The sequence below is a fragment of the Oenanthe melanoleuca genome, chromosome 4, assembly GCF_029582105.1.
Source record: "Oenanthe melanoleuca isolate GR-GAL-2019-014 chromosome 4, OMel1.0, whole genome shotgun sequence".
Classification (NCBI taxonomy): domain Eukaryota; kingdom Metazoa; phylum Chordata; class Aves; order Passeriformes; family Muscicapidae; genus Oenanthe; species Oenanthe melanoleuca.
In genome coordinates this window covers 53803405-53815524 of record NC_079337.1, presented here as the reverse complement: position 1 = coordinate 53815524, position 12120 = coordinate 53803405, and the positions used below count along the sequence as shown (strand labels likewise).

At 36.7% G+C, this 12120-nt stretch overlaps 1 protein-coding gene across 5 annotated transcripts in view; it reads left to right on the top strand.

The window, feature by feature from the left end:
- The window catches only part of SLIT2 (slit guidance ligand 2), a 247077-nt gene that overhangs the window by 8238 nt on the left and 226719 nt on the right, over positions 1-12120 (top strand). For all 5 annotated transcript variants that reach the window (XM_056490469.1, XM_056490467.1, XM_056490466.1 and 2 more), the window contains exon 4: positions 10927-10998. In XM_056490469.1, the coding sequence (XP_056346444.1) occupies positions 10927-10998 (72 nt within the window). The remainder of the gene's footprint in view (positions 1-10926; positions 10999-12120) is intronic.

The window sequence follows — 12120 nt, the reverse complement described above, 5'->3', positions numbered from 1 at the left end:
AGGATCACCTCATTCTCTAGTGTTGCAGATACTGCTTAAAATATGCCAGTTTTTACAAGTTATTGTCATCTGGAGGGAAGTATAAAATGTTTTTGGAGACAGCTGCCATAGACTGTTGAACCAGTTCTGTAAGAAGCTGCTTAAACCTAAAGCTTCTTTACATTTCTGTGTACTCCAGAAATAGAGGGTTGTCAGGTTTTTGAGGGCTAAATGTACTCTTCACTTGTTTACAGAGAAGAGCAGTTACTTTTTCATTTATTAAAAAAAATTGTCTGATAGGAAAACTTTTCAATTACAATTTTTCCTAATGTTTAAGTCTAGTAGTTGAGATTTCAACTCATTCTATGATAGAGCCATGACATGAAAAAAATGTCAGAATAGGAAGAGCTTATAGCAATAGCTTTGAAACTACTCACTTTTTTTCTTCCTGTATTTATGAATAATCCATTGAGGGGGCAGTGTGTCCCTAAAATGCTAATTTAAAGTCTGGTTCTGCAGATGTTTACCGTGTGAATAACTTGGTTTGCATGAGTAGTCTCACTGATTACTCCTGTGAGAAAGGTTACTGGTGTGGCCTAGAAATTTTCCAGGCCAGGCTTCTATGTTTTAGATACTTGAATTGACAGTTTTTTTAAAAATGCTTATTTATTATGTTAGCAGTTCTAAAGGGTTACCTTTAGCCAAACTATTGAAAAAAAGCAAAAACTCAACCCAAAGCCCCACAAAGGAAAAATAAGCCACCAATCCCTCCACCAAACCTATTTCTGCTGAAAACTAGTGTGTAGATATGTTACTCTCTGAAAGGAATAACTTTAACTTGAGTTGGTGTCTGATCTGAATACCCCCCACCATACCTCTCCAAAAAATGGCCCCCCTGAGCTACATAATGAGTAACCTGAAATCATGAGTTCAAGAAAAGAATGCTGTAAGGATTGAGCATCAAGTTGGTACACAAAGTAGCTTTTAAACTTAAAGCTATCTGTTGTATTTTCTTGTTTCTTACAATGCATTACTCATGTAGAAAGAAATATTTCAAGAATTAAACATTTTGTTACAGTTCATTGATTTTTCTAAATTTTTGCTACACAGTTCTAAAATGACAAACTGAGGAATTGTCCCTACTTGCTATTTATTTGGGCTCCATCTCCACAAATACATTTTAAAAAGTTATTCAAAGTTAACATGAAGAGAGCACCTACTTAGGTGTGTACTTAGTGTTTGAGTAGTAGTGAAAGTATTGTTTTGTACACACTGTGGGTGAGCAATTTGAAACTTACAGATGTGCCATAGCACAGAAGTAAAAGTATATTGCAACTATGTAATTTCAAGGAAAAGTTATTTCTACTTATAAACAAACTGTAGTGGATTTCAGGATACAAATCAATATGTGAAGTTACTGTGTACAGCTTCAGCTGCAACAAGGGCTTAATTATAACCTCAATACAGAGGAGATCATCTTGTCAAAAATATTAAATGGGCTTCAGTAAAATAAAGTGGTGTTTAGCTGTATTTCATGTGTTACAGGGTTAGAGTTATCTGTCTGAGCTCTAACTTAGATCAACATGGTAAACTATTACATTGCATTAGTAGGTTTTGAAATTATAAAATCAAAAACGGACTTAGGTGTTACCATGATCTCTGAATGTATGGGATGTTAAAAAAGCATTTCATATTATAAAGTCATGCATTGCAGGGTAGACTAAGAAATAAAATGTTTCCTCTAGGATAAAAACAAATACAGCTTTTATTAAATTAGAAGAGATTAAAGTAAATTGATGTGCCAGCTTTCTGTTCAATATTGATGTGTGGCATGAGATTGCAGTTTTATTCCAAATTGACTAACTCTATCAATAAAATGTAAATTCCTAGTAAGAAAATACTTTTAAAAGAGGAATGCCAATGTTATATGTGATTCTTTAAATGTGAGCTATGTCAATAAATTAATCCTAGAATAAGCAGGTTTGGGCTGAACTTTGTCTTTCTGAGTTTTAAATCTGATAGCATGTAGTCATTTCAGTTACAGGAGAAGTGTTAGAAACCTTAGATTTCACTTCTATGAAGCTATATGATCAAAATTTAGGAGCAAGTGCTTCTGGAAAAAATTCTAAATGTTACCTGTTTTATGATGCAGTTTTGGTTTTTTAGCTGAAGAAAAAGATGTGGTTTTTTTCACCCAATTTGCAGACACTTGGGTGTAAAGGCTCATGTGGAGTTTTAGGATCCTTGGCAAAGATTGTGTTAGCAGTGGAACTACTGTTCCAGGAATCATTTATATCACTATCATAAAAGTAAAGTTGATAAATGAAAAATATTTCATCTTATGTTTCATTATAAATTGTATCAATGAAATCACTTTTTTAGGGGTAAGACCTTGTGTTATATAGTACAGAAGTTGTGCCGAGCTCTTAGATTAACTTCCAGCTAAAGAGCCAAGAACTCAGTCTCCAGTTTTGTTTCTCACTGAATGCTGGTCTTGATTGTGGTGTGCAAGTTCATTAGTGAGAACTAATTTTTCATTTGGGGTACATTCTGAGCAGTTCTGACTGCTGCTGGGAAAGTCTAGGTTCAGATGCCTAAAACCCGTGGGGTTATTCATGTGCTTGTTTTTGGAGGCTGGTTGAGGCTGCTTGTCTCCTCCCTGTCACATTGGCACTTAATCACCTGTGCAGCTTCAGTCTGAATATATTGAGCATTTGAGGAGTTAATGCCTTCACACAGGTGTGTCATAGGGAATGGAAGAATAATGAGTCAGGTAGAGAATTCCTGGTTTTGAACAGCCCTGAAGGGGGTGAACAGTTATTCCTGTTAATCAGGGATGGGAAAAATCCTCCTTTTAGCTAGCCTTACATAGTTTAAGGGCAATGCACCACACATTCTTCCTCTCAGAACAGGGAGGAGAACATGAGGCCTGCGGTGTTAATCACTTACCAAAGGAATGTGGGACTGTATTACATGAATTATACCGGCCACGGGTATTTATGGCTTTTTAAGAAAAAGAATAAAAAAAATACTACTGTAGTTATTCTGTATTAGCAGGCTTTTGTCAAAACAGCATTAAATATCTTCTTTAGAAATGTTTGTTGAATCAGAGAGAGGCAAAGGCTGTTTTTGAAGGCAGTATTTAAAAAGATGCAGTGTTCTAATGGAATTCTAAAAAATCAAATTTTAGCTACATTTTGATTAGAGATCACTACAAAATATTTGATAAAATCTTAATTTCAAGAGCAGTGTTCTTCTAAAAGTCTTGTCAGTGTCCTCTACTTATTTTTATTATATTTTATTCATCTGAGTGTCTTTTCTCATGGGATTCCTTTTATAGGTCTAGAAGTCAAATTGCAGTGAGAAGTCCTGTTTGCTTTTTGCAGACCTTTTTACAAATTCCAGGGCAGGAAGGCTGTTTATTTTTCCCACATCTGTTTTGTGCCCATCCTTTGTGGCATTGTTTGCTGGATGCTCTTCTTTTCTTGCTTCTTCTGAAATGGGTAATTTGCACTGTTGCAAAATGGTGAAACTAAATCTGTTTCTGCAGAGCTGTTGTGCCAATGTTTTTGTTTCAAATGGTGTTTTGTATTCAGAAGCTATTTGAAATGGATTCAGTAGAGCACTGATATTACAATTACAGCTATACATTTTAGTTTTACTCTGTAAGAATCATATTTATTTCTTGAAGAGCCAGCTAAATATTTTTTAAATACTGATTTAATATTAGTTGGCCACAGGTGAATATTGACTTGTCATTACATTTTAATATAGCATGTTAGATTATCTACAATGCTTATTTTGATTGCAGAAAACACACATCTATCTGGAGTTTTACAGATAAACTCCAAAATGTATGAGGGATCTGGCTGCAACTTCACTGACTCATACTGCTATATTACCTCATTTACTATGAAGACCTTGGTTGAAACTTCATCAGAAGAAATATTTTATTTTCTTTCTTAGTATATAGTTCATTGTGCTGGCTTGTTATTAATAATAGTCTAGACTGATAATCAAATATAACATGGCAAAGTCTCTCTTCATTTTTTTTAAGGCACAGCAGCCTTTTCTGACTATAGTTTGGCAGGCTGTCTGTACAGGTGCTCCAGAAAAATACTTGAGTGAAAATTTACTGTGGTAACTTGATGCCAGAAAGACAGTTACAAGCTTGTCAGGACTGTCTGCAGGTCTTGTCTTTTTAAACAATCTGTTCAAACCCTAGCTAAATTCCACCTGCTAGATCAGTTTCACCTTCTCTTTCTTTGTCCTTTTTTTTTTTTTTCCTTGGAAAAAATCCCAGGTATTGTCAAAATAATTCTTGTTTCATCTGAAACTTGAACCTCTGTTACTCTATGGAGGTTTTATAATTTCTGTTTCCTTCTTTATGGTGTAGTTTATAGAATAAAATCCAATGAGTGAGCTTCACAAGACTGGGGAGGCTTGAAGAAGTCTCTGTAGATTGTCTAATCCCATGCTATAGATTAACTCAAGGTCCATCAGAGCAGGTGACTGAGGGCTGTTTCCAGCTGGGTTTTGAGTGTCTCCAGCAGTGGAGAGTCTGAAGCATTTCTGGACAATCTGTTCCAGTGTGTGCCCACCCTCACAATCAAACACTTTTCTTAAGTTTAAATACAGTTTTCCTGTACCTTAATTTGTACCCATTGCCTCTTGTCCTTTCCCTGTGCACCCGTGAGAAGCGTCTGGCTCAGTTTTCCTTACTTGGGATAGAAGCACATCACTTATTTATGCACATGAGGCATTTGTACACATTGAGATACCTCTGACTTTTTCTCCTCAGGCTAAACAGTCCCAGCTCTCTCAACTTCTTCCAGTGTGACAGGTGCTTCAATTTGCCTCCTTAGTCATGTTAACAGTTCTTCCCTGGACTTGGTCCAGTATGTCCCTGTCTCTTGTTGTGGGGAGTCCAGCACTGGGCACAGCTCTGCAGATGTCTCACCAGTGCTGATGGTAGGGGAAGGACCACATCCCTGACCTGCTGCCAGCAATCTTGTGATTACAGCCCAGGATGCTTTTGGCCTTCTGTGCAGGGCACATTGCTGGCTTCATTTTAATTTCTTGTTCACCTACACCCTAGGCTGTTCTTTGTGATAGTTCTTCCAGCTGCTGGTTCTCCAGTGTGTGCTGGTGCATGGAGTTATTCTCCAGGTTCAGGGCTTTCCTTTTCCTTTTTGTTGCCCTTCCCAAGGTTCCTTTTCAAGCAGGTCTTCAGCTGGTCTGGGTGCACTCTCAGGCAGTGCACACACCTATTGCATCAGTCATTCTTTCCAATTTTGTATTGCAAGTATGCTGAGGGTGCAATGTGTCCCATCTTCCAGGTTGTGGATGAAGTTTTGAGCAGCACTGTTTCCATTACTGACAGCTGGAGTGTATCAGTTGTGACTGTTGTCCACGTGGACTTTGTGCTTCTGACCACAGCTCTTTGAACTTGGCACTTCAGGCAGTTTTCAGTCCACCTCACCATCTGCTTTTTTATCTGTACTCTATCAGTTTGTCTATGAGGACAAGCATTATGAATGGCAGTGTCAGAAGCTTTACTGAAGTCAAGATAAACATCTACTGTCTTCCCTTCATCTGCCAAGTTCCTTATTCATTGTAGGAGGCTATCAGGCTGGTCAGGCATCATTTTCCCAGTGTTAAATCCATGCTGACCAGGTCCACTCATCTTGCCCTTACTGTGTCTAGAATAGAAATAGCTTCTATTTTGCCCTATTGCCTTCCCAGGCATTGAGATGAGGCTTTCCAACCTGCAGTTTCCTGGCTTTTACTGTGTTTTTCATGCTTTTTAGTGCTGTAGGCAGAATATAAAAATAATCACCAAATATTTGTAGAAATATCCTTTCTGTTGAAACAGTAAGGAATACAGAAAACAGCAGCCTTAGTTTCAGTCTTTTCTTTGCAGTGAAAAAATGCTTTAAAAAGGCAAAGTGAATATGGACTCTTGGCAGCACAAAACACTGTTCTGCATAGTGTAGGGAGAATTGATTGGGGTAGGAGTGTGGTAATTTTGGACTTGACATCAAACTCATAGGAGAATATGAAGGACAGAAAATACCTTAGGTTAAGTAGTGTACTCTAGTTCAATATAGTAGTATAGTTAAGAAGTACCTTTCACTGCTTCCTACACAAATAAGAAACTGAGTTTGCATTAGTGTCCTGCTACTGAATTTATTTTTTTCTTACTGAAACAAATATATACTTTATATTTGAAATTAAATGGGGAATAACTTGGATGTCTTTTTTAGCTAGTCACTATTTAGCCTGGAAAATGGAGTCCTGCTTAAGTGGTTCTTGACCTGAGAAAAACCTCCTTGGACATCCAAATGCTGTAAGAACAGCCTTGAACTTCTCAGATTCCAGTTTTTACTCATGTGGTTGGCAAACTTGATATCGTCAGGCTTAATGAGATTATAAGTAGTTTGACTAGAGAAATTCTCTTTGCAGAGGATTCTTAATGGAAAAACTGGCACAATCTTTTGCTTAGCTCTTAGTTCTTGGGTTTTCCTCTCACTTGATGGCATACAAGTCACATTAACTGACAGCAGTTGCCAGATGTGTTCAAGTTCAGCAGATTGTGGCTTTGGACATGGATGCACAAATATTTTCTGCCTCTGGCAGATACAGCACAATGTTTATTGTACAAAAGTAGTGATTTGCCTTCCTTTCAGGCATAAGTCTAAGTTAAGCTCTCTATAATTTCTCTGAGGCAATAGGAATCACTTCTTCTGACGTCTGTTATTCTGACCCTACATATTAGTCAGATTTTTAGGACATCCTACTTAAACCAGCCCATGGAGAAGATTTGGGTGCTGGGCACTAGTTTTCTGTTTTGAGGTACTTGGACAATTTTGTAGGTGTATTTCCTGAGCTTATAAAGCCTGAACTGATGTTAGACCTTCCCAGAGGATGCATATCCCTGTAACATCTTGGAATTACTTAAGGAGACTTGTGGGCTCAGTTGTCAGTAGAAAGTGCTCCTGTGTGAACACAGAGGTTTGATTACTGACATGTTCTTCTGTTCTAAATTGAAATGTAAGGTAAACAGGCTATTATGCTTTTAAAGTTTATGTATATTTTGCAGATGATCTTGTCCTGTAACATGCTATTTTTGAATGGGTGTGATAGTTATTTCTTCTGCTGATAAACAGGAATGGATATGCTCCTTTGAAGATTACAATTTCTAAGCTGTATGGTGCTGTGTGCTACTATGTACAGATAGTGTACTTACTTCTCTTGGCTAACTCTGAAGGAGGAATGAAAAATAATAAATTCTATTGTCAATAATCTTGTATGGATTGGAAGCATTCAGTCCTTTTTCCTGAAGCAGTGGTGGTGGAATAAAATGCATCTGTGCCTGTATTTTGAATTTTGGAAAGCTCTCATTTTCTATGCACCCAATGGGACAGGCTGTTTCTAATTAAAGAGCACAGCTGATTTATAACTTACTTGAAACAGCTTTTAACTTCGATCAGTTCTCAAGTTATCTTTGAGGGCTGCTTTTGTCCTACAGGGTCTATGGGTAGAATTGCCTTTACTTGAAGTAAAACCCAATGGAAAATTACTTAGGTGGTTATTACTTGTGAGGTGGTTATGAAAAAGCTCAAGCCAGGCTCATTGCTGTGGTGAGCCAATGAGCATAAATCAAAGTGGGAAGTGTAACTGCATGTAAGGGCAAAACTTCTTCACTGCAAGGGCAGTCAAGCACTGGAATAACTCATTTTCCCAGAGAGGCTCTACAGTCTCCTACACCTTCTCTGGCTGTATATAGTTGATATAGCAGGTTCAGAAACAGGTTAGAGTGAAGGCCAACAAGTTTGAAACAGATGGGTGTGAATTATAGCAATTGCAGATGATTACTTTGTACCCACTGCAATCAAGACGTTTTCTTTCTCTTTCTCCTCCATGCATGATTGCTGCTGGATCATAGTTATTGTGGTGTGAAACCTTGAGAGAGACACCAGGATGGATTTGTGGCATGGCCAGACTTCAGTGGGTTAGGATATGTTGCTGCTGGGAACATAATGTGCTCTCCCTGCAGTGTACTTCTGTCTATTGTCATCTACATGTACTCTGGCTGCATGCAGAAGACAAGGAAAACTCAGCTATATACCAATTTCAACTAAAATAGCCTGTTGTTCAGAACCACCAGCTCAAATTAAGCCACATTTTTACTTCTTAATATTGTCTGCTTCAAATAGTTATTTATTCTTTGTTGGGTCTTACTTTGTCTGCCTGTTGGTATTGAGCTTCCTTTGAGTATTTTCACCTGCTCATTTGTCAAAGGTATTTTTTTCTTTGTCCTTAAATCCTTTTGTACACTTCTACCATCATTTTACTTTGAAGATGCTTTTCTAGTCTTTACTGTGTCTAGAAGACTGAGCTCTGGGAGTTTTAAACTAAAGTATTTTAAATACTTTATATCCTTCTGAGTGATCCTTGTAAGACTGTTTCATTTAGTGAAAGGCAGCCTCCCTGATGAACTTCATCATCAATTAATATTATGTCATTGTACTAGAGAGGCTTTTATGTAATACACAAAACTTCTACGAAAATACAGATACTGAGTGATTTCACTGCCCTTTCACTCATAATTATTGTCGAGCATCCAAACTTAATAGAGTTATTAAGAAGTATCAACAGATTTTTTTTTTCCTGGAAAGCTGATTAGAAACTGACTTTTTAGTCTTTACCCTGTATGCTCTTCCATGTAATTTTGGATCTGTAATCATGGACTTAGACGTTTAAGTCTCTATTTAGCCAAGAGAAGCAGAGAATTAATTTTATTTCTTTTTTTACTTGCTCATTTGCTTCATTTTCAAAGTCTTCTTGGATTGCAAATATAACTTAGTTTAAAACAATTGTCTTCTACTTCAATTTTGTAGCCTTGGCATATACTTTTATACATAGATTTACTAAAGGTCAGAAAATGTCTATTTTTTAAAACCATTTTACTTTCAAAATGTAGTAGATGCAGAAACAGTAAAACGTATCACTGTCTTGTATTTATGTGCAGCAGTGTTCAAATCAGAAGTCTTCCAGTAGTCATTAATTTATAGCTCTTTCTTTATGGAAATGTTTCATTCTACTAATTTGGACGTGTGACTTGCAAGATGACAATTATATTTTTTGTTGCTTTTGCTGGATTAATATTTTTTTCTAATTATTAAAATGAATTGTCACTCATCTCTCTTATCCCAGTAGTGTAGCCTTTCATTTTCTGGTTCTTTCACTCTAAGTCTTGTTTTAATCTCTAAATGTGTGATTTAGGTTTCTTCTGCTTAGAGAAATCAGGAGTTCTGCTGGTTGACTAACAGAAGAAAATTTGACATTAACACTGGACAATTATGGATATCTAGAACTCAAAAAGCTGACTGCTTGCTTATGATTTGAAGTGTGGCAGAAAACCTCTGCATAAAATATTTCTCAGATTATTTAATTCTCATCAATAATCGCATTCAGCTTTAAGAGAGGTAAAAACTAATTGAGCTAAACCATGGAGCTATGTAAAATTTGGTTTGGAATGTCTCTGTGTATCTACGTGGGAGTTTCTGGAAAAACCTTTAAACTGGAAAGACCATTATGTGGAACAATGCTAATGAGAAATTAGCCCAGAGAGGCTAAGCAGGCTAAATTATTTAAGTTGAGCCCTAAGACTAACAAACAGGAAAATCTGAGCCTTTATGAAATTGTAAAACTTAATCTTTCAAGACTGATGCCCAGTATATTTTTTCACCTTGTGGAATGTATTGATAACAGTTTGATGTAGTGTAACCACAGTAACAATTATTTTTATACATATATATGCATATATATGTGTATATCAGATAGTCCTATGCAGTCTGGTTTCCACGAGTGCCTTGAATTATTGAGGGCTCGTGCACTGCAAACTCTGACCTGTGATGAATTTTGTGGGACACAGTTTTTTCCAGTAGGTTTCTTTACTTGAATGGCAGGTGGCACATGTGGTGGATGCATTGCTTAAAAACAACCAAAAACCTGTTTTGAGCTTGACTTCTTGACTGGGATGGCTGTATGCTCCAGGGCTGTCACACATGATAGAATAATCTGCATTGTATGTTTAGGAAAAACCACGAAGATAGAGTATATAGAGTATATTTGCCTTAGCTAGTGCTTGTTCTGTTGTCTGTGGATATGACAGAGGGCTTTGATCTCATCACCTCAGTCTGAGCAGCTGTGACCCGGGTCAGCATGCTCAGTGAGAATCTTCACAGACAAATGGGCACCTTCCAGATTTCAGCTGCAGTTTTTTCTTTTGTACACTGTCTTATGTACAACTGGGCTCTATTTTTTTAATTAAGCTTCCTCAAAGTTCCTGTCTTTACAGAGAAAAAAACTCCATGAGAAAACCTCCTCGTAGTGCCAAATATAAGCTGTGACTCCTTGGGTTTTTTGACTTCTATTTGATCAGGGTTTCTGTAACAGCTTCCTTGTCTTTTTAAAATTTATATAAATAGGTTTTATGGATCTTTAGACATAATATTACCTTGTTACTGAAAGTGTGTGCATTTGATGCATGCTTCCCTGAATCTTTTCATGGTCACAAAATGTCAATCTGCTCCATTGTACTAAGAGGAAGAGAGAGTTGGTAGGGAACTGAATTTACACTGCTGGTTTTGTATTTTTAGCTTTCATATTGTTTATGCAGGATGGAGTCCTGACTTAGTGATTGGCTCACACTGCAGAGATTCAAAATCTTTCATAAAATAGGTAATATGGTCTGTTGGGGGAAACCAGAAAATGTAATTAGTCCATGGTAAATTTACTACTGGACCATGTCTCCGCTAATGGACCTTTCTGGTCTTTAAAATCAGCTTGTTACAGCACTGGGATTCCAACTCAAAGTGGTTTCATTGCATTGCTGTAGCATTTGTAATTTAACACAACTTTTTCTTTTTCTTTCCAAAGGCGCCTAAACAGAAATAACCTCCAGTTGCTTTCTGAGCTGCTCTTTCTGGGGACGCCGAAGTTGTACAGGCTGTAAGTAGGCATGGCCCAGTAACTGTTACTTGGGAAAATCTGGATTAGGTCTTATTGTGTCTTGCATTAGAATTCTTATCTTTTGCCTCAAATTGGGCTAAAACGTCTTGGAACATTGGTATTTTGTTTAAACTGAGAACTTTGACTGCTTTGCAAGATTTTTTTAATATAAATTTTATTTTACATCTAGGTCAGATGTGGATACTTGCATGAGGATATTGTCATGTATTACCACTTCTGTAAGGAAGTTTTTCTGAAAGAGTATTTTGATATTCATTTTCTCCTGTTTGGGTTTTTAAAAGCTGTTTCTGTGTTAAAAGAACTGAAAATGCCTGTGGAGATTCTGACCCAGCCATGCAGCACTGTATAACCACTTTGGTTTTGTGATGTTCTGGTTTTTGTAGCTATACACACTTGGCCAGAAAAAATGATAGCATTGGCAAATGCTAGGTCTGTAGAGAAGTCTCTTCTGTGTCCCTTCACAGAGAAAACAAAGCTAGTAACTCAGCTCTGGGAAGAAAAAGCAATGAAATGATTTACCTTAAATAAAAATGATAACAAATCAAGGAACGAGTTTTTTGTTTGGTTGTATTACTTGGTTTGATGTTTTACTCTAGGCAATATTTTAAAATACGTGGTTTGACCAATTGTCCTTTTGAAGAAGCTGCTTAAATCTGTTGTTGTTGAAATGTGGAATAAAGTTTAGAATCTGGTTTATTTGAACAAAATAAATTGTAAGGTAACCTTTAAGTTACCATATATGTTATGGAAGGAATAACACATGACATGCTTAAGTAGGCTTTGGCAAGGTGTACCAGTTTAGCCTGCTTTTATTTAGATATGTTTGATACATTTCTTCAGACTCTGGGTGAGATTTCTGCTGTTGAAATTGCTAATTAATACTGGACTTTATCACTTGAGTGCTTGGAAAAAGAAAAGTGAAGTTAGAGGAAAGTGGGATTCCTCTTGTTTCCACTTTAATATGTGAAATTATGTTTGAGAAGAAATACGATCTTTTAATTTTTAGTTGATTTTTATCTTACTGTTGTGAAATAATACTGCTTTTCTCCCTTCTTATAGCAATATGCAATAGCAAACTGAAAATTACTCCTATTATTATAA